Genomic DNA, 20,559 nt, shown 5'->3' on the forward strand with positions numbered 1-20,559 from the left:
GAGAGAGAGAGAGAGAGAGAGAGAGAGAGAGAGAGAGAGACCGAATAAGAAAGGGCTCTCTCTCCTGGTTTCCTGGTGACCTAGAGCCTAAGTGAGGAGCACCACTTTTTTCTTCTCCCCTTCCCAGTCACTGTTGCTTTGAAATGCTACAGTCATGCGCATAAGCCCTCCCTCTACTCTTCCCCCCTCCCCAACCAACCAACCAGCACCATTACCCTCCCCAAGCCTGTGTATATACAGCCCCCCCACCCCCACCAAACCCCTCCCTGCTCCAATCTTCATTTGGCAAACGCAGCCGCAGCCAGCCTCTGATGTCGGCACATCAAAAGGCTGGTTTGTAAGATAAGGTAATGTTTGAAGTCTGCGCAGCTGCATTCCCCAGCGTCCAGGCTAATCCATAAATAAGATATAAGCAAAAAGAAAAAATACGCCGCCCCCCCACACCATGAACCACCCCCGACTGTTGCCTTTTTATCCCCCCCCCCCCCCCTTCCATTTTTCGCTATTCTTTTCTTTATCTATAAATGAGATTCAAATGTTTCAGAGCTCCCTTTCACCGACCCGGAGAGAGAGAGAGAGAGAGAGAGAGAGAGAGAGAGAGAGAGAGAGAGAGAGAGAGAGCAGATAGTGCGATCAAGGCCACAGCAACCAGGAAGTGTGTGTCTGTACGTGTGTCTGTGTGTATGTATGTGTACGTGTGTATTTGTGTGTGTGTGTGTGTGTATGTGTGCGCGTCCCCGCGGCCGGTGCTTTGTTGCCGTGTCGGGGCAAAGTACATCAGCTCACAGGGCTATCTGGGTCTCCGGCCCCCTTTGAAGAGGAAGCGTCTCCAGAGACTCAAACTGTTGTAAAAAGGTTCCTTTATAACCCGCCATAGCCAAACCCCTCCCTCACTCCTTTGTGGGCCCCGCCCACCGCACAACCACTCAGGGGCCGTCTTCAGCCTCGTCATGGATCGGTGTGGACATGAGCTCACGCGTACCTGTCATGTCCGGCGGGGCTAATCAGCAAGAAATGAAGCCCACTAAAACAGCTGACCCCGGGATTTCAAAGGCCGCCTTCAAAGGCGCCCGCCTGGCGGACGGCGCCGACCGCTGTGACTTCATATCACCTGGCGCCCGATCACATGGGGCGGGCCGCAAGATCATGACCACGTGATCACCGATGGACCGCCCACCAGATTAACATTGACGGCCCGCCAAGGCACGTACACACAGGGTTGGCGCGGGTGCGATGGGAGGGAGTCGGTTGCGTGTCGGGGTGGAGGTGACGGTGAGTCACGCACACTCTCGTTACAGCGCACAGCGTTTTGATGAGGTTGCGTATCCAATGTCCACGCGAGCCGGTCGTCTCCCCTGTCGAGGGGGGGTCAGTCGACTGGGTTTGTTGTTTTCTTTCGAAGTGGATGGCGGAGGTAAGGACCGTCGCGATTGTCCCGCTTGCTCTTAAAAGACTCCCTTCGAGACGGACGTGAAACGTGCATACACACGCACACGGACGCACACACAAACGTACACACAAACTCAAAGCTCAAAAGGCGTGGGAGATATAGGACTTACAGGCTGTCCGTGACGGACATGGCGTCGTCAGTCATGGCGTCGCTGGACACCTCGCTGTCGTTGGTGCTGGCGACGGGCGCCCGCACCCCCACGTGGTAGGGGTGGACGACCTCAGGCCTCCGGTACATCCTGGATCTGGACACACACACACAGACAAACAGCGGTTCAGTTAGCTAGTGAGCGCCACTTTAGCCTGAGAGCGGCAGCACTTCATCGGTTCAAAGAACAGAGTGTAGGAACGGAAATGATTAAAGTCTGGAATTAACCGCCGCTAAGTTGTAGGCTGTGGATGATAAAATATGCAGACGCTATTAGTGGAAGCCATTAACCTGTAGTAACCTTAAAAGTCAATGCCAATGTGGCGAATCCAATGCGGTGGATACATTTTCAGTTAAGCGAGAGGTCAACATCTTGGCCTCCATTGGAGAACCTCAGTCTGTCCTCCATGTGTGGTCACGCTGGATCGCTGAGCTCAAGCCGGCTAGTTTTCAGTTGTTTCTTTTGGTAAACAGCTTCATATGGCCCACAAGGTTGCTACGTTTTTTTTTATTCTTTCCATTTCCCTGAACCCTAGCTCAGCCCTCATCTCCTGCTTTACACATTCCTGCCATGGTAGAGAGAGAGAGAGAGAGAGAGAGAGAGAGAGAGAGAGAGAGAGAGAGAGAGAGAGCGAGAGAGAGAGAGAGAGAGAGAGAGAGAGAGAGAGAGAGAGAGAGAGGGGAGAGAGGAGAGAGAGAGAGAGAGAGAGACAGACAGACAGACATACAGACAGACAGACAGACAGACAGACAGACAGACAGACAGACAGACAGACAGACAGACAGACAGACAGACAGACAGACAGACAGACAGACAGACAGACAGACAGACAGACAGACAGACAGACAGAGAAAAAGGAAGGGCAGTGGAGAGAAGGGAGGAGGGACGAGGGGGGTCTCTTTATGAACAGACCTGGGGAGAAAAGTAGGAGGAGGAAGAGACAGAACGAAGGAGAGAGCGAGGGAGACCCAGCATGACTAGAGCTGTAGGCCCCCAGCTCCAAGCTGACCTTCAGAGGCACTGCAAAGAGTCAGGTATTTAACACAGCTGGCCTCACATTCTTCTCTGACTCTCCCTCAGTATCTCTCTCTCTCTCTCTCCCACCCTCCGTCTCTCTCCCGCTCTCTCAAACTGCAATCTCCCCCTCCCTCCCTCCTTCTCTCGTTCTAGGCCCTCTCCCTCCTTCAATCCCCCTCTCTATTTCTTCCTCCCTCTTTCTCTCGCTCTGGAACCAGCCAATTGCTCTTCCCCATCACATCATTTTTTTCTTCACAATGGAAAGATGAAAGTGGTGAAGGAGGGGCGGAGCAGGCAGAGCAGGGAATCAGAGGAGGATCGTGGTAAACAAAAAGAAAGGAGGGGAAAAAAAGGGGGAATGTGAGTGTGTGTGTGTTTTTGTGTGCGCTTGTGCAAGGGTGTGTATGTGTTTCTGTGTGAGTGGGTGGGTGGGGGTCATATTCACTGTAGCTGACGCGTTTGTGTTGTTTTTTTGGGGGGCGTTTTTTTTGTTGTGGATGTTGTTGTTCTATTTCTAAATGAAAGGAGAAGCTGAATCAGAGGAGCGAAGGGGGGTGTTGCTCATGCTCCAACTGTCACGGTAGTCACACACTCAGAACTATACCTGACATTAACGATTACAAATAATACAGAATATCCCTTTTAGAAACGGTAGGTTTGTCTCATTGTAAAACCAAAGTCAGTGTACTATTTCTTTACGACCCCATATTTATGCGGTGTAAAGATATATAGCAAGTAAATAACCACTTTGTATGCCATCATTGAGAAACTCTACTTTTAACCTGGATAGTAATAGGGTCGAGTTTGAGTAACAGTTTCAAGTTTGAGTAACAGTGTTTGTGCGTGCTGGCGACAAGAATGGCAATACAAGGCTATATGATGTCAATAAGATAAAGAGGAAAACATAAATAAAGAAAAAAGCCATTCATGAGATGGCCCAGCAATACCATAATCTATTATTCGCTGGCTGGGGGGACCGGGGCAGGCGGGCTTGATCTGCTAACTTCCCCCCTGGAAGACGATCCCTCTATCTGCGGAACTATTTCAAAGCTGCGGAAGCGCGGGTGCAGCCAGTGGAGCGCGCGCCAGCAGAAGAGATGAACAACGTGTGGCTGGGTGACTGCGCGAGGTGCGGGAGGGAGGGGGGGAAGAAGGGAGTGTGGGTGCGCGAGGCGAGGAAGGGAGGGAGTGTGGTTAAGCGAGGAAAAATTACATCAAATGTGAGCGCGTGCTGATGTGTAAGTCGGTGAGCGATTTTTTAAAATACTAGTTGATATGTTTCCTTCCAGCAAAAACAAATCTGCTAATTGGTAAGCGGAGATTTGGGCATTCTTTTACGCGCGCGAGTTCCTCTGCATCCAAGTATACAATTTACTTATCTATTTCTAACTTGAATGTAACATTACAGTCGAACATTATCAGCACGTATGGGTGTAATACATGTGTAATTCTTACCCGTATGCCTTGTCCATGACCTCCACCGCCCTCAGGGACATGGTCGCCCTCAGAGTTTTAGAAGATAGTCCAACCAGCGCTTTGGCTTTGAAATCACAGCTCCACTCCTCTTCCTCGTTCAGCGTGGGCAGGTATCCACAAACCACCTTCAGGTCGCTCAGACCGTTCGGGTTAACGTGGCCAGGGTTTTCACCTCCAGTCCTCACGTACTCGAGATAAACATCAGAAGTGAGAAACATCTGATACGAGGTCTCCTCCATGATGTTCTGGATCTCTGTCTGTGCCTGGTCGAACATCGCCGAGTCGATCTTCTTCAGGTTGTCCCGTATGAAGGTCTTGGTCGCGGGTTTCAGCTGCTTGGCAACTATGCTGTTGTTCTCAATGTAGCGCTTGTAAATGGCTTTGACGACTCGCTGCGTTTTGCTATCCTTCAGGTCCATTTGCCTGAAACCGTTGCATGCAAACCAAAAGTCTAAAGTGTCGACGCATTTCTCTCGCTCAAGGAATGTCCGGAACAGCAGAGCACCGTCTTGGTCCCCGAGGAGCGAGTGCAGCGACTTGGTCCACCGGGAAAGCGGCGAGTCGGGAGACGCGCTCCCCTCGGGCTCCCCAAGACCGTCCTCGTTTCTCCTCGCGGAGGAGCCGGGAGACTTAAGGAGGAGGATCGACTTGGCGGTATCCAGGGGTCTCATGGTCGCTACTTTGCCGGGGTAGCGGGGCGTAGCGTCGCCCTCCTCCCCGGGAACCGGGGGCCGGGGAGCATCTTCACGGAAACTAGTGGCAATATGGTCCGTAAGCGCCCGGCTCATGGCTCCGGAGGCGGCCGAAGAAACCGTGTGTTGTCTCGCCTCCTCTGGGTTCTACTGTAATCTCCTCACTCTCTTATGTCAGCGGGGGAGCTTCTCTCTGTCTGTCCGTTTTCTCTCTGAAACACAAAGTATTGATCTAATCACGACCAGATCCACCCCAACTTCAAAGGCAGCGACGCAGCGTTTTTTTTCCCAGACCGTGGCTCAGTTTCACAGAAAACAGACAAAAGCTATTCTACTGAAAACAAATCAGACAAATACTGCAGTAGCTCCCACAAATATGAACTGCTAGGGTTTCTTGCGATTGTTCAATTTAGCAAACATCCGACTACACTGTAAAACACAAATGTATGCGCCAAATGATCCTCTACACCACACCACCAACAGATATGTGTTTAATCATCAAAAAAAACGATCAAAGTATCATTCATTAACATAGCATGGTACAAAATACACGTCTCTGGTTATTAGGTATTTTCATAGGAATTTAACGAATTAAATACATCGGTAGCCTAATGTTCTCTTTTCGTCAATATTACAAAGCCTACCGCAATCAGAGGTCTACAACGCACCCACCACGGCATTTGACCATTTACTACTCACAATCTATCGCAGTTTTTACAACACTTAATCGCATTGAATGTAGACATCCATGTGGAGAGACATCGCTGTACTATATGGGACAAACGTAGTTGTGCAGAACAAAACGTGAAGAAAATGGTTTATGGCAGTATCAGGCAACTGAAGCACATGCCTCTCCACACGCTACTTGTAGCTCAGAAAGTAAGACAAGAGTTAAAATGTCCAACAAGTAAATAACCTTTCAGATACATCAGATCGATGAGTTCACAAGCAATTGGCGTTATCTGTTCTTTATCAAATAACACACAAGCCTGGGCTATTATACCGTAAAAACGCTCGAGTTCAAAGTAGATTGCCATACTTGCTATACGCTGATAATAAATACATTGCTAGTTATTCTCTGCAACCGGTTCTGTAAGATATAGGCTTAATTCGTATTGAAGTCCTACTTATTTTGAATAGACATCGGGGAAACTTGGATAACAAATCTCCTTTAGCCTAGGTAAAACATACACACACATTACAAACAGTAAACATTTAGAGCGAAACATAAGAAAAATATTGTGTCAATGATTCATACCCCTAAAACAACAGTCGTTTAAGTCCAGTACGCCAACTACACAGAAAAGTCTCAGAAGTAGTGTTGGGGGGTGGTGGGGGGAGAGGAATTCCAAAGAAAGTATTCGGTCGAAATAAGCACTTGTCAAAAAAAGAGCATTTTATCCCTATGGAGCATTCTAAAATGTTCGTAAATGCAAGGAGACATACAAATATACAATCAAGGCGTTGTGGAAGCGCGTTATGAAAAGTTCATTTATTACAAGACTTCAAAGCATTTCAGCAGCACATCAAAGCAACTCAAACGGGGCCAGCGCAGAAGCACACACTCTGGTAACTTACCATCGATCCATGAGTTAGCTCCTCAAAAAACACTCCGGTTTGGTATCCACACAAAAACATACCATAATCCACAGTTGGTGTATCCAAGGCGCGAATCCGCATACAAGTCCATTCAGTTTAGAAAACGGTTACACGGATAAATTAATGTTATCGTTGGTTCGTTGTTATAGGAGGGGGGAAATATATCGCTTTTCTGCCCAAACGTATCAAGCTGCCGTACGGCAGGTCTTTCCTGAAGGCGACTCCAACGTGAACTGAACGGGAGGGAAGGGAACAGCGCACTTCAAAGTAAGCAACCGACTGCTGAGTCCCGAAAGCTATGTAGAAAACAATCACTCTTCCAATGCGCTAAAAAAATACAAAAAGAGGGCAAAACGATCTCTGGAAATAAATTATTCACTCACAACTGAATACATTTGCAATATGGTGCATGTAGGCGATGCCGTGTATTTTTTGAAGCAAAGGTTTGCGTGTCTTCGGCGCGCTTTTCACAGATCACAAAGTTTCTACTAAGTTGCAAGGACCTTATCAAAGACAAGCAATCTTGAGCCAACTCCCGGAGGCTTCGGGACGTCAGAAGTAACTGATCTGCCGTCCCAATAGCATTATCCCTGCAATCCCTCTGTTGCTACATCAACTTTAAAGTCGCAGGGTTCTTTTATTTTCTTTAAGATCCACATAGTTTAGAGATTAACCCCTTCGAGTCCAACGGATTTTTCAGTTGCTCCAGTTTTCCCACGCATAATTGCTGTACCCAAAACAAAAAAGGAAATATGTCACAAAAATATGTGATAAATCATAGACACCCGTACGTAGACATAAAGGTGCATATATAAAAACCTATCTGAACACTCTACAGCTCCAACCCGTGGCCACATGGGCATATTAATGCATATGAATACACACGGGGATCATAAAGACATTGTTTGGCGCTTTATTATCCTGGATTCTGGAACTATCGTCAAGCAACAGGGCAGGGCTCTTAACTGGCATGGCAATGAGCAGAAAATGGCTAAAATAACCAAGTTATAACCATGTAATAACACATATACAAGTAATAAAAAACAGTTACTGGATAAAGCCTATATATACTGTCAGACTTTGGAGACTGTATTAACTAGTAATGATATTATCTACATTAGGTTATGTCTATAGTCATTGTTAATGTTGTTTATTCTGCTCAGTTCAACTGTTGCCTCTTCACTGTTCGAATGAAATGTGTGAGTGTGTGTGTTTATGTATATTTATGTGTGTTTGTATGTGTGCGTGTGAGTGTGTGTGTGTGCATGAATGTTAGCGGCCATGTTGTCTCAACAGACAGTTGTCTTCAAGAGTACATAAAAGAACAGGTATAACACTTTGATTATTGTTTAGCCAAAAGTTACCCTGAAATGTCCTCACAGCTTTACATCAAGCAGATAAAAAAAAAAGTTTTGTACTGATGGAGTACATGGCATCAAACCCAAACATGAATTCTCTACCTACACATATTTGCATTCACTTTGTGTTCCAGAATCAACGCATTGCTATATCATCCATTTCAGATAAATCATCCGACATTAAAATGCACAGAGTGTATAGTGGATAAAGCTACCATGGAGCTAGTGTGTTTTAGTCTGACTCCAGAGCATTACACAGACCCGGGCCACGACCATAGACCAATAAAAGAATGCTAGCCAGACAATGTTAGTCTTTGTTTACTTTCCAGGGCCTGGGTCGACCTCTGACAGTAAACACACCAGGGTGAAACCGTTTCCCTGGCAACGCTACGTACCCCCTGCCGGTACCAAGGGGCCAGTTGGGCCCTTCATGTCCAGTTCAGGGGTTCTTTGATATTAGGGTTGTTACCCCGCCTCCACCATCACAACCTCCACCAACACCACCACCTCCACCAACTCCACCACCACCAAGGAAGTCTGCTCCCTGCCTGCCTCCAGGAACTGACCCCTAGAATCTGTCCGGCCCCTGGACCAAAGGAATCCTAGGCTCTTGGGCTCCATAAAAAAAGCCTTTAAAGAGAGCTGAAGAATGAGTGCTTGGCAGAGTGGAGGAGTGAGGTTATGGGCTGTAACCGTCCCCCTGGTCGGAGAAGATGTTATTACAGACAGGTCAAATTCAACCCCCCCCCTCCCCACACACACACACACTACAAAGAGAACCATAAATAGACACGGGCAGCATAAATCATCAGCGAGTTCAATAAGACTCTCTAATGTGTATGCCCCCTCCTTCAAACCAACACCAAAATTACATTACATTTATTTAGCCAACACTTTTGTCCTAGCGACTTAAAATAAGTGAATTTGACGATGAAGATATAAGCCCAAATGTGCATTAATCATTAGAGTATTTAACATTAATCAAATGAGACAATTTTAAGTGCTGCTGTATAGAAACAAGGGCCAATATACACCATGACTAGCACCACCACCTCCACACTCTCCAAAACCAACACTACCTTAACTACCACTATCAGCCCCACAACACCACCACTAAATGAACACATCAGCACCCCAGCCACCACAAACACCCCCAACCCGACGACCCACTTCTACAATCACCTCCAACACCACCCACACCAATCTCATCCCCTCTAAAAAAGGTTCTGTGCAAACATTCAAGAGCCACTGTGATTCATTTCGTAGACGACCCTCAGTGTATTTCAGTTAGTTAAGCCATAGAAACCTTAGAAAGCCATGTTTCATAAAATAATCTAAACAAAACTGAAGTAAAGTCTTTCCATTGAACTACTCCGGGCCTTACTTGTGTTCTGATTGGCCAGGAGTATTCGGCCCCGCGGAGCACTGTAGCCTTTCCAAACTACTACTGACCACCGCAGACGTGGTCTTAAATGTCAGATGTCCTGTGCGTACGTGCGTCATGTGTATAGGCCTTAGCCAGTCCAGTTCTCTGGGCATCGTTTAGGTCTGTGATCAGTAACTGCTCTCCATTAGAGTATTGTGTGCTGCTCCTCTCAGATTGGGGTTAAACTCTTTGCAGGCCCCTTTGAAGTGCTCATCCCTTTATCTCAAGCAAGAGCCAAGAATTTGGGGGGAGGACAACGGAAAATGAAACCAAGAGAGAGGCTTACGGCAATTATCAACCAGGGCCATGAGGAGGGACGAGTGACCATACACTCATGCTGAGAGCATGAGAGAGGCAGAGAGAGGGTTAGACTATCACAGAGAGAGAGAGAGAGAGAGAGAGAGAGAGAGAGAGAGAGAGAGAGAGAGAGAGAGAGAGAGAGAGAGAGAGAGAGAGAGAGAGAGAGGACCATCAGACAGACATATAGACACAGAGGGGGAGCAGATAAAGAGAAAAGTTGCCGGTCAATTTAGGGCAGGGGGTGAGATGTGAGTATGTGTGGTGGGGGAGAAAGGGGAGAGGGGGGATGGGGGTGTTGTTTGGTGTGTACACACCCTTGGCAACCAGTGACTGTCAGGAGAGGAAATGAACGCTCTCCTCTCAAAGTAGGTGACAACAGAGGGACAATGGCCACTGAAGAGAGCAAGGAGCCGATGAGAGGCGCGCGCGCGTGTGTGTGTGTGTGTGTGTGTGTGTGTGTGTGTGTGTGTGTGTGTGTGTGTGTGTGTGTGTGTGTGTGTGTGTGTGTGTGTGTGTGTGTGTGTGTGTGTGCGTGTGGGAAACCGGACAGGGGCCACAAAGAGGAGGAGAAGGAGGGGTAGGAGGATGAGAGGAAGAAGAAGAAGTGCAGCCGTCAGCAGAATCAGATGGCACACACACTGAGAGCTGGAGACGATACAATTAAAGTGTGGAAGTTAAGACGCTCTTTGAAGTTGGACATGGTGCATAATACCCTTAAAAGTTAAGGAAGGGCAACAATTCACAAGGCTTGTTATGGGGCTGTTTCCAACCAGTGCAAGGGGAGGAGAGAGCATTAGCAGAGACAGACAGGCAGACCGAGTTGTGAGTGAGGGAGAGGATGAGAAGTGGAGAGGGGAGGAGTGAGAGAAGACAGTGCTCAAAGGTTTAATTTGAGGGAAGTGAAGTTCGAATTTTGAACTCTTCAGGCAGCAGAAGAGTGACTAAAGTGTGAGTGTGTGAGGGCTGGCTCTAACCTGAAAGCGACGGAGGAAGAGAGAAGACGAGAGAAGAAAGCTGTGATGGAGGCGGGGTTGGGGGAGGGGGTGTGAGGAGCAGGAGGAGACAGGCGGGTGAAAGAGATGGAACAGTTTATGAAGAGAATGGGTGATGCAGAGAAGAGGTGTGAGGATGGGTTGTGTGTGTGTGGGGGCGGGGGGGAAGAAGAGGCAGAAAGAGAGAGAGTGTGCAAGTGGGGGGGTTTTAGGGGGTGGCAGTGGCTCAGCGAAGGTTATTTATTGGTCTTTTTTCCTTCGTTTTTAATCCCATTTTGCGCTTGGCTTTTAAGTCTGCCGACGTATAGAAACAATGTCGGATGCTCCGTCTAATCCCGTTTGGGCCATGAAGCTCAGTCCGCTCCGACAGTAATGACTTTCATTTCCTCCGCCACCGCCACCGCCCGCCAAAGAAACCGACCGCTTCACCAAGATGGACGCCACTGTGGACGCGACGATGGACAGCTCCATGCCTTGACTCTCTGTCTCTGTCCCTCTTTTTCTTTTGCTTTCATGTTTAGCCCCTCCAGAATCTCAGTAAACCCACTAGCGCCGGTCCAGTTTTGTCACGTCTGATCGCTCACTTGCTCTGCTGTTTTTTTAATCGCCCCAGATACTTTTAGCTCACTTCCTGTTCTTCCATCGGGGCGTGAAATATCAACAGGACGATTTCCATGGTGACAAGAGACAGAGATACCAGTGATGGAAGAGGCCATGGAAAATGGCATTATGTCTACTGGAGACAGGCAGGAGCAGCAAAGATATATACGACTACATTTTACAATTGTGCTAGCAACAAAACCCTGGAGGCTTGGGGAGAAAAGTTCAGATCGGAAGTAATGCATCTCGCACTCGCAACTTAAGTTTCATGCGTACCCCGAAGAAACAGCGGAGGAGCGAAGAAGAGAGAATGTAGAAATAATAAGAGAAAGGGATAAATAAAAATAGATGTGGATGAAAGAAAAGGATTCACATAACTCAGACAGAAGGGCAAGCGAGACTCAGACAAGACTCCCACACAGCCATGGGCCTCGCATGGAGGTCCTTCATCCGATACCCAACCCACGGTGTCAAACTAAGACGCAGAGAAAACCGGCCACTAGAATCTCTGTTGTTCTCAAAACCTCTGCGTCCATCTCTTATGTCAATGTCCCCAGATGTCCCGTATTAGATACGGGGGACCGACAAGGTTTTGTTATTGACCGTCTACGTTGACCTCAACTCAATGTTGTGTTTGAATTTTGACTTCTAACACGGTCGATACATACATTTGCGATTTTCCAATGTTAGTTGTCAAATCTATTTTTAATTTAACCCACATTTCTCAGCTGGGATCAACAAAGTACGTCTACATGTTATCTTCCATGCTCTGCTTCGGAGTGACAGCGGGGTTAACAAGAGTTAAAACATCTTGGTAAGAACTGTGTGAACAAGGAGATGAAGAAGCCATGCTGACGAGGGAGAGAAGGACGAGATTGATGGAAGCCTGAATAAATAGTGGGGTGAGTAAATGTGCTGTGTGTGTGAGCAGGAGGACCGGAGGTAAACAGGGTTTATTTATGCAGGCAACGTACAGCAGCCAAACATGGGCCTCCTAGGGTTGTGCACAAAAACACAGTGCTATAAAAAGCCCCACTGATGCGGAAACACACATCCACACACAATGTGATCATGACGTGGTGACTTTGTCAATCACCTGTTGACGTTGTACAGTCAATCCCAGAAGTTCACGATTGGTTATAGGCACACACAAGCGCTCAGTGAAATAGCAAAGCAGTCAGTTTCCACTGCGTTTAGGTGCACTCACTTGCAACGTAGATGCAAACGGCAATGATATATCATGTAGCATTAACGAAATACGATAAACGCTCTGCTGACGTTTTCAAACTTGCATTCTGAGCATAAGACGCTTTTTGATGTTGTCGGCCCTAGGAGCAAACAGTATGCTGAAGAAGCAGAGGAACAAAGGGTCTAACATGTTGGGGACATTGTGTGTTGGGGCAACCTGCAGCTCTGTTCCAGTAATCGCCTTGAACAGCAGGGGGGCATTCCTGGGACAGTGCAGGATGCGGCTGGGTGCTGTCGCCGGAATGGCCTGACAACAGCTCCTCTGTCTGATGGGGAGATAAGGCAGAGGAAGTCAGGGTCTTTGATCCCTAATGGCACCAAGTCTACTGTTGGAGGGGGGGTGGGGGGGATTGACATATACAGCACCCCCCCCCCCACACTTGTATTTACACCAAAGCAATTACCACGGCGATTTGGATGGGAAGGGAGTGGGGTGGCTGGACAGAATTAATTAGTCCGTTAAACAATTTCAAAGAGATGTTCTGCTGTAACGAGGCAGATAAGCCATTACAAGAAGCGACGTTAAGTTGAGGGTGCCATTTGGACGCACCCCCAACATGGCGCCCAGGAGGAGGGCGCCATGCAAGGTCTGTTCTGGACAGGAAGGAACACTGACCTTTGATCCTCGCTAACAGCACAGTCGCATGTCTGCGCTAGGCGGCTGACTGACACAGAAGGGAACTCGCTGTCAACAGACGTGTCATCGACGTCATTCGTTTGTGAGAGCGAATGCGTGCACTCGCGCGCACACACACACACACACACCCCTAGTATTCAGCTCCTCCTGTAATGGCGATGTACAAACCTTTGTGCTTCAATTCCTAATTCCCTGTTTCCCCAGATGTCCCTGAGACAGTCCTCCCTGCTTTACTTTCTCTCTTCTTTTCGTTTTTTTTTCTCTCTCCCACTCTGCCTGTGCAGTAGAGTTGCAGAATCAGCACATCAAATAAAAACCCAAGGAAAAAAGGCAAGATAAGTTCATGGACAATGGAAACACGTGGGTAAGTGCATACCGCATGCACAAAGACACAGCCATGCCAATGCTAATACGTATTTTTGGTGGGGGTGCAAGGCTTCTTTGAAATCCAAGCTGTCCTTCTGACTATAATTCCTTCAAACTGGTTTCCAGGAAAAACACACATTTTGCAGATTTGCTCGTACTGATCAGTATTCCAGCCAAGGCATTCCTCCACCTACCAGAGATTGAAACGTGGATATCAACAGAGACATTAAACCCATCCTCGGTCAACCCAATGTTATCGTCGTCTTACAGGCCTTCTCGGGTCTTTGGGTTTTTGGGGGCGACGTTAGGCGAGGCGTACCCCTTAGAGTCTGGGTCGAACCGCTCTGGGCTCGAGTGGAGCCTTTGGTGAAAAACAGTTGAGTTGTGGGCCGAGGTTTGTAACACAGGACCCGATGACTGTAGCTTTTGGCAAGAGCTTTAAACGATCCACCCCAAGAGCTCTTTATCTTAAACAACCACAAACCCCCAACACCACCACCACCACCGTGATCCGACGGCTCTCCCAACTGCTCCAATAGGGGCATGAACAAAAGGAAGGGGGCCATGCTTACACAGACATGGGGGAGTCAAGGCCGTGGGTTGGTGTGTTCTTACCGAGCTAATCACAGTGAACACGCCGGGGTCATGTGAAAACAAAAAAAAACGTTTTAATTGACAGGTTGACTGAACTAAGGGTATCCGCATGAGGTGAAAAGGCATGCAAAGACACAACACACGGAAACGGTGTTATAAAAGAAAAACACAAAAATGTTTTATTAAGAATGAATAACAACTTTTTAAATAGAACAATCATACTTCATTCAAAGTTCATCAGTTAATAAATACAGTGTGAAATAAAAAAAACATGACATGAGTGCATAAAAAAAGATGAATATTCCAATGGCATGACGATTGGGTGAAATGCCGCCCCGGAAACAGTCAATGATGCTCACATCTGATAGGTCGCCTTCTTCCTTCATATTTCAATGGGTTGGTTGCTGGTATATTTCCCGTTACCTGTGTTAGAGAAGTGGTACGGCATTACCTAAAACACATTGTGACGCAAAATTATATTAAAACTCCATTCTGTTACAACTGCTGTTTCTACTTCTGATGGTTGCTATAACAAACTTGTAATTATTTGTAAGAGCTCATTTATGAGAGATGACTCCGTCGACTCATATTTTGTGAATGATGAAAGAGGGAGCAGCATAATTTATACTTCTAAAAAATATAGAATAAATCTTATCAATGAAACATATGCATGTACATGCATGTATGAACACAACATACATGACCTAACATGTCTTCGCACGCACGCACACGCACACACACACACACACACACACACACACACACACACACACACACACACACACACACACAAACACGAAAACCTACCCTTGCGATGTGCATCCAGATCCTCCTGCAGTAGCGAGGCTCTCTTCTGGAGGAAGTTGACCTGCAACACAGAAAAGCACGTGCTTGATGCATTCTGACCGACGTGCGTGGGTGGAGCTGTGGGAGGGTGGAAGGGTGGAGGCAGTACACCGATGTGGAAGAAGGGTTTGGGGGGTCAGCAGGTGGTGGTTGGGATGGAGTTTGTGGAGGAGGTGATGGTGGTGGAGGTGAGGGAGCTTGTGCTGGTGGTGGTGGAGGTAGGGGGTCGGGGGCTGGAGGTATTGGTGGAGGGGGGTGGGGGCGGAGGCCACCAGGTGTTAACCCACCCTCGCTCCGCTACAAGCTGGGAGTTTATTTATCAAGTGTCACCAGGGCCTTCTGAAAATAAACCCCAATCTCGGCCAACATGGGGTCTCCCAGGCGGGCAGGCAAACCTCCAGCAGCTCGCCAAGGAATCCACATTGTCCTGGAACTAACCGTACCCGAGCCCAGAGAGCATTCCTTCATGTCGGCGAAGGGGAGGGGGAGAGACCTTAGAAAAGTTATAGCGCTTCGTTTTGCGTTTCGCCGCCATGTGGAATATGCAAATCCCTGTGGCAAAATGTGGCTGGACTGAATTCCGCCCCCCCCCTGTTTTTTCTACCCCCACCCTCCGTTGCCGCCACCGCCTTGTCTTTTCTCCACACAAAATAAATAATGCGCTGCATGTGAAGGCGGTGCCGCTCGCGAGCTCCATCCGATAAACATATCCGATCGCAGAGCTGCTGCGCTGCGCTGAAAGGGGATACGGATGGAGCGCCTCGGAACACGAGGTGGGTTCTAGCAGAGGAACTCGTGGTGCCGTCAGCTCCTCTCTCTCTCTCTCTCTCTCTCTCTCTCTCTCTCTCTCCGTCTGTCTCTGTCTCTCCCTCTGCTTCATAAAAGGCGCCTTTTGTTTACTTTGTAAACACGGAGGAACCGAAAGAAAGGCCTCCACTGCAACTCGGGCCCCAGTGAAACTAACAAGGACCAGGGTTCCTCTGAGAAGCTCTGTGTGTGTGGCTGTGGGTGGATGTTTGTGTGTGTGTGTGTGTGATACTGTGTATGGATGTGTGTGTGTGTGTGTTCTTGCTGTTGTGGAAGGGAAAAGGACTGTGTGATCTGATGGGCAAAGAAAGGGAGGGAAGAGAAGTGAGGGAGAGCGAGGGGGGGGGGGGGGGGGGAGAGAGAGAGAGAGAGAGAGAGAGAGAGAGAGAGAGAGAGAGAGAGAGAGAGAGAGAGAGAGAGAGAGAGAGAGAGAGAGAGAGAGAGAGAGAGAGAGAGAGAGAGAGAGAGAGAGAGAGAGAGAGAGAGAGGCATAGTTCAGAATGAGGGCCATGTTTGTGGCAACTGGTTAAATGGGGGGCACCATTTGACTAAACCACCCAAACAACAAGTGGTACAAAGCAACTTGCAACAAGGGCATCTCGTCACAGATAGCGTGCCAGAGCAATTACTGGTGGTACGGATCCACACTGTCGCTGGGGCAGATGGGAGAGCTACAGGCACACACTGTGGGGCTACAAAACACCAAGCCTCCACTGTGAAGGTTCAGAGAATGGCCAGAAGTCCCAGTGGATCCCCCAGTACTCCCACAGTATTCCACAATGCAAGGTCGTCCAAAGTTACAGCGCTGAATGACAAATTGTGTGGTTTGTGTGTGTGTGTGCGTGTGTGTGTGGGGGGGAAATATCAATACACTCTGAGACAAAGTGTTATTCATTAAATGCGAAAGCAAGACATAGTAAAGATCCTGCTAACATTAAGTTATTAATAATAGTTGTGATATTGTAATTATTGTCTGTTTCTGCATTTGATTTCATTATGGGCTTTTTGGGCTTTTATGAAGCACAAAAAGAACAAGCTAGCACCAGGCCATAGCCTCAGCATAGTTTCAGCTCCTGTATCTAGAGTCTACATTTACATGCAGTCATTAGCAGAGGCTTTAACACAAAGTGCAGGTGATAACAATCAACCATATCAATCATGCCGACATCTGAGTAATAACAAGAATCCTGCAAGCGCTGTTGCAACATTTCAAAACAGAACAGAGTGTAATGTAGCAACAGGAATCTGTGGGTCCTCCTCCTCCTCCGCACCCACACACACACACACACACACACACACCTGGGCCTTGAGGGAGGTGATGGTGTCCTCCAGCTCCCGTTGGAGCTCTGCCGGCAGCAGGCCTTTGATCCTCACCTCGCAGTCCTGCCGCACTGCCGTCACCTGGTGGGGGTGGGGGGGGGGGAAGAGAGAGACACACCTCATGATTGACTGTCACCTCGCCTCCAGTAGGAGTAATGACAAACACAACGAGGTCAACATGGCGGCAGGTTCAAAGGCGAGCGCGACACAGTGATCGCAACACTTTGGCTATTGTGCCGCAGCATCAGACGCACACAAAGGCACTGTGCAAACACAATTAAACAAATACGCACGGCTCACCTGTCTGCCTTGTTTGCTTAGTTGTGGTAAAAAAAAGAGAAATTCCCGGCACGACAAGTTAGTTTGAAATTCCTCTCCCTCAAGGTGGCATGATAATTCATACGATAACAACAAACTATTAAATCCATCATCAAAGACGTTTGACATAATGGTTGAATGACTTCCTTGTAATTTAGGTGTGGGTTGATCAGCCCATTACAAGCCGTTTCAACATCAACCTAAAGTGACATCACACGGGACGGTACCCACCCATGTGGATGACAGATAGATCCACCTATACCAGTCGGTACAGTCCGCCAGGCAGGCCGCTAGACCGAGCCGCCCGGAACACCAGATCATACAAACGGGGCCCTTTGAGAAGCATTCATCTGAGTGGCTCACTAAATCCCTGCAGAGGGGAACTGTGTGAGGGTTTCATGGTTTCCACGCGAGCGGTGCAGCGGTACAGAGGGGTATCCCTTCTTTACTCGCAACACAGAGCCTCTCTCTCTCCCTTCACAGCTCCTTTATGTCTCCGCAGGGGGTCCGAGGCGAGCCAGGCGAGGCGAGCCAGGCAAGCCGGCCTCGCCACAAACTCCCCCTACTGGCGACGGAGGGGACTGTGCAATCTGGTCAGCGCACGGATATGGGCATGACACAGCCTGGGCTTTTGGGACTGCGGTGGCGGGGAAAAACACATCAAACGCGGCCGGTGGGGGGTGGATGGCTAGGCTAGGCTAGCTAGCTCAACTGGGGAGGACTGGAGGAAGTCTGTCTGGGGCTAAATTACACTCTTCAAAAACCAGAGTTTGATTACAGAAGTTAGAAAAGGTTTGGTTAGGCACACAACCACCCCTCCAGTTGGCCTGCAAAGATGCACATACACACACACACACACACACACACACACACAGGGATGCACACATGCACCCCCAAACACAGAAAAGAGAGGGACTACATTTATAGTATCGTTAAAGTGTTTTACTGCAAATCGTCGCTGCCAGATTGAAACGGCTGAACCTACTCACTTGTGCTTTCAGTGAAGAGTCAAACAGAGCCAGGCAGGGCAGGTTCTTTGAATACCAATGTCCACACCATACCTGTAGGCATAATTGAGAAGGACGCCCTAAACGCTCCTTGCTCTTTAAAGAGCACCTATTATGCTTTTTCGACTTTTACGACCTATAAACGTTGTTATAAGGATTTATAGTTATGTTTAACCATAAACCTAAAGTGTCAAATAATGATGTACATGTCATGCATATAGGCGTATTCCCTGCTGACCGTCTGGGGTGGCTGTGCAGAGCGCTAAACACTAGGACGCCATTCACTTGTTCAAATTTCCGGGATTTACCTACGCAAAACAATCCGGATTTTCCATGTATGGTAATGCTGCAACATGCTCTTCCGGAAGGTAACCAATCACAACGGAGTGGGGTTGGCAGGAGGGGGGAGAGGGGGCGAAGGACGAAGCCGAGTGCTGACAGAATGCTGAAAGCGCCCAGATGAGAGGGAGAGTTTCCCGAAAATCCACAGTTTTCTGTGCTGTGATTCGGGTCAGGTTGCTCTATAGGAGTCATTAATAAGAAATTAAGACCAGAAAAGTAGTATAATAGGAGATCTTTAATGACACATATCTGAATGACTTTGATATCTGAAGCTTTGTGATAAATGTGTATGTTAAAAGAGAGTAATCGCAGCCACAAAACCTGAATGCAAATGTCCAGCTTACCTAGAGGTAATCCATGATACTTCCTACCTCGGTTCTTCTAACCTCTAGCGTCGGTCACTCTTCCAGGAAAACACAGTGAATATTTACGGTTTGAAAAAGTTTCCCCTGAAATGATTTAAATGTTTGCTGGATGTAACCGATTGCTCGGTTTGGCCTTGGCTAACGTAGCTCTCCGGGTGCGATGAAGAGGGGCTTGGAAAGCACTTCAAAGCTGAGCCCCCCCCCCCCCCCGCCCCTAGTCTTTAACAGTCCCAGTCTATAACACTGAGCTGCTCATTGTCTTGGCACAGGATCCAGTACATCCGACTTCGCCAATCCTTGCCCTGCCCCCCCCCTCTCTCCCCCTCTTCCTCCAGCCTCTGCCCCAAACAACCTATTCGTTTTGAAACTATTGAGGCCAACGATGTCAGGGTACGAGTCCCATCAATTTGCAGTAAACCAGAGGGACTTTCCAGGACAATTTCACCATTTCAAAGTAGGAGACGATGAGAATGTAAAAGAGAGGCCTTAATCAGGGAGGCGGGAGATCTTTAAATTAAACACTGGGGGGAGTTTTTCCTCTAAACGTCTCTCTCTATCTATCTATAGCCGCTTCTCTAGTCATAATAGAAAGGGCCTTCCAAGACAAAACTATTTGCCTCCCCCTCGCCCCAACTCCGACCGAAGCAAGCCAACAACGGTTGAATAAACTAAACACGAGCCTCCACTAGCTCCCTCGGTGCACAATTCCGGAGAAGTCCGGATCACAGATTCAAGACCCTTTTGAAAAAAGCGAGGCGAGACTCATTCACTCTGTGTCTCCGTCTCTCTCGCCCATCTCTCTCTCTCTCTCTCTCTCTGGTTGTGTTGTGTCTTCTGTGTGTGTGGTGTTTTTCCCCCCACTTTCAGAGTGCATGTACGAAGGAGACACCGCAGCAACGACAGATCCGCTTCTCTTGTCTAAATTACAAGCTGTCCTGTGGTGGGGTGTCCTCCCTCTGTATGGGACCATCCTATACATTAGCCTGAGCCAGGACGCTGGGGGGGGGGGGGGGGGGTTCCCATCTCTGTGTACCTTCTCCAGCGCAGGGGAGGCTGATCGAAGCTGACAGGACACTCTGGCGTTTGCTTTAGTTTGTGTTGGTGTGTGTGTGAGTTACTATTTGTGTGCATATATTGTGTGTTTGTGTTTATGTGCATAGATGGGTGCGTGTGTTTGTTTGAATGTTAATCTGTGTGTGTGTGTGTGCATATGTTGGTATGTGTGTGTGGGTTTGCATATACATGTATATGTGTATGAATGGATGCATGTATGTGCGTATGCATGTGTGTCTATGTGTATGCAAATATATGTGAAAATGTGTGTGTGTTTGTGTGTGTAAGTGTGTGTGAATATTCCTTGGTAGTGATGTGATACAATGCAGTCAGTGGCCTAATGGTCCCCATGTGTCCCTGATTAGTGCTTGTGACGAAGCATTGAGCAACGAGACCACTTTGCAGTGGAGAGATTAGCATTAGCCTACCTTCGACTGTTGCTGTTTAAAGTTTGATAACCATTGCTTAATAGCTTGAAGGGTAGATACTAGCCTTTTATGTTCACGCCACTTTGTTGATTGGGATTTGCTGCCAGTTTATGACTGTATGTCGCACGTGCAGTAAAGGCTTATCTGAACATTTCGCATCCTCCCTGAAC

The 20,559-nt window shown here is 48.0% G+C and overlaps 2 protein-coding genes across 3 annotated transcripts in view; both read right to left on the reverse strand.

Annotated features, from left to right (window-relative positions):
• The window catches only part of axin2 (axin 2 (conductin, axil)), an 11,616-nt gene extending 4,911 nt beyond the window's left edge, over positions 1–6,705 (reverse strand). Inside the window, exons 1-3 of the mRNA XM_056581760.1 lie at positions 6,362–6,705; positions 4,071–4,995; positions 1,560–1,694 (exon numbers count right to left, since the gene is read on the reverse strand). Coding sequence (XP_056437735.1) covers positions 1,560–1,694; positions 4,071–4,879 — 944 coding nt within the window. The 5' untranslated portion in view covers positions 4,880–4,995; positions 6,362–6,705. The remainder of the gene's footprint in view (positions 1–1,559; positions 1,695–4,070; positions 4,996–6,361) is intronic.
• Positions 6,706–14,111: 7,406 nt separating this feature from the next.
• The window catches only part of cep112 (centrosomal protein 112), a 113,468-nt gene continuing 107,020 nt past the window's right edge, over positions 14,112–20,559 (reverse strand). The window contains exons 25-27 of one of the 2 annotated variants that reach the window (XM_056581782.1): positions 16,856–16,957; positions 14,711–14,771; positions 14,112–14,354 (exon numbers count right to left, since the gene is read on the reverse strand). In XM_056581782.1, coding sequence (XP_056437757.1) covers positions 14,332–14,354; positions 14,711–14,771; positions 16,856–16,957 — 186 coding nt within the window. In that variant the 3' untranslated portion in view covers positions 14,112–14,331. The remainder of the gene's footprint in view (positions 14,355–14,710; positions 14,772–16,855; positions 16,958–20,559) is intronic. The other variant, XM_056581773.1, reaches the window with a different exon arrangement.

The sequence above is a fragment of the Gadus chalcogrammus genome, chromosome 2, assembly GCF_026213295.1.
Source record: "Gadus chalcogrammus isolate NIFS_2021 chromosome 2, NIFS_Gcha_1.0, whole genome shotgun sequence".
Lineage (NCBI taxonomy): Eukaryota > Metazoa > Chordata > Actinopteri > Gadiformes > Gadidae > Gadus > Gadus chalcogrammus.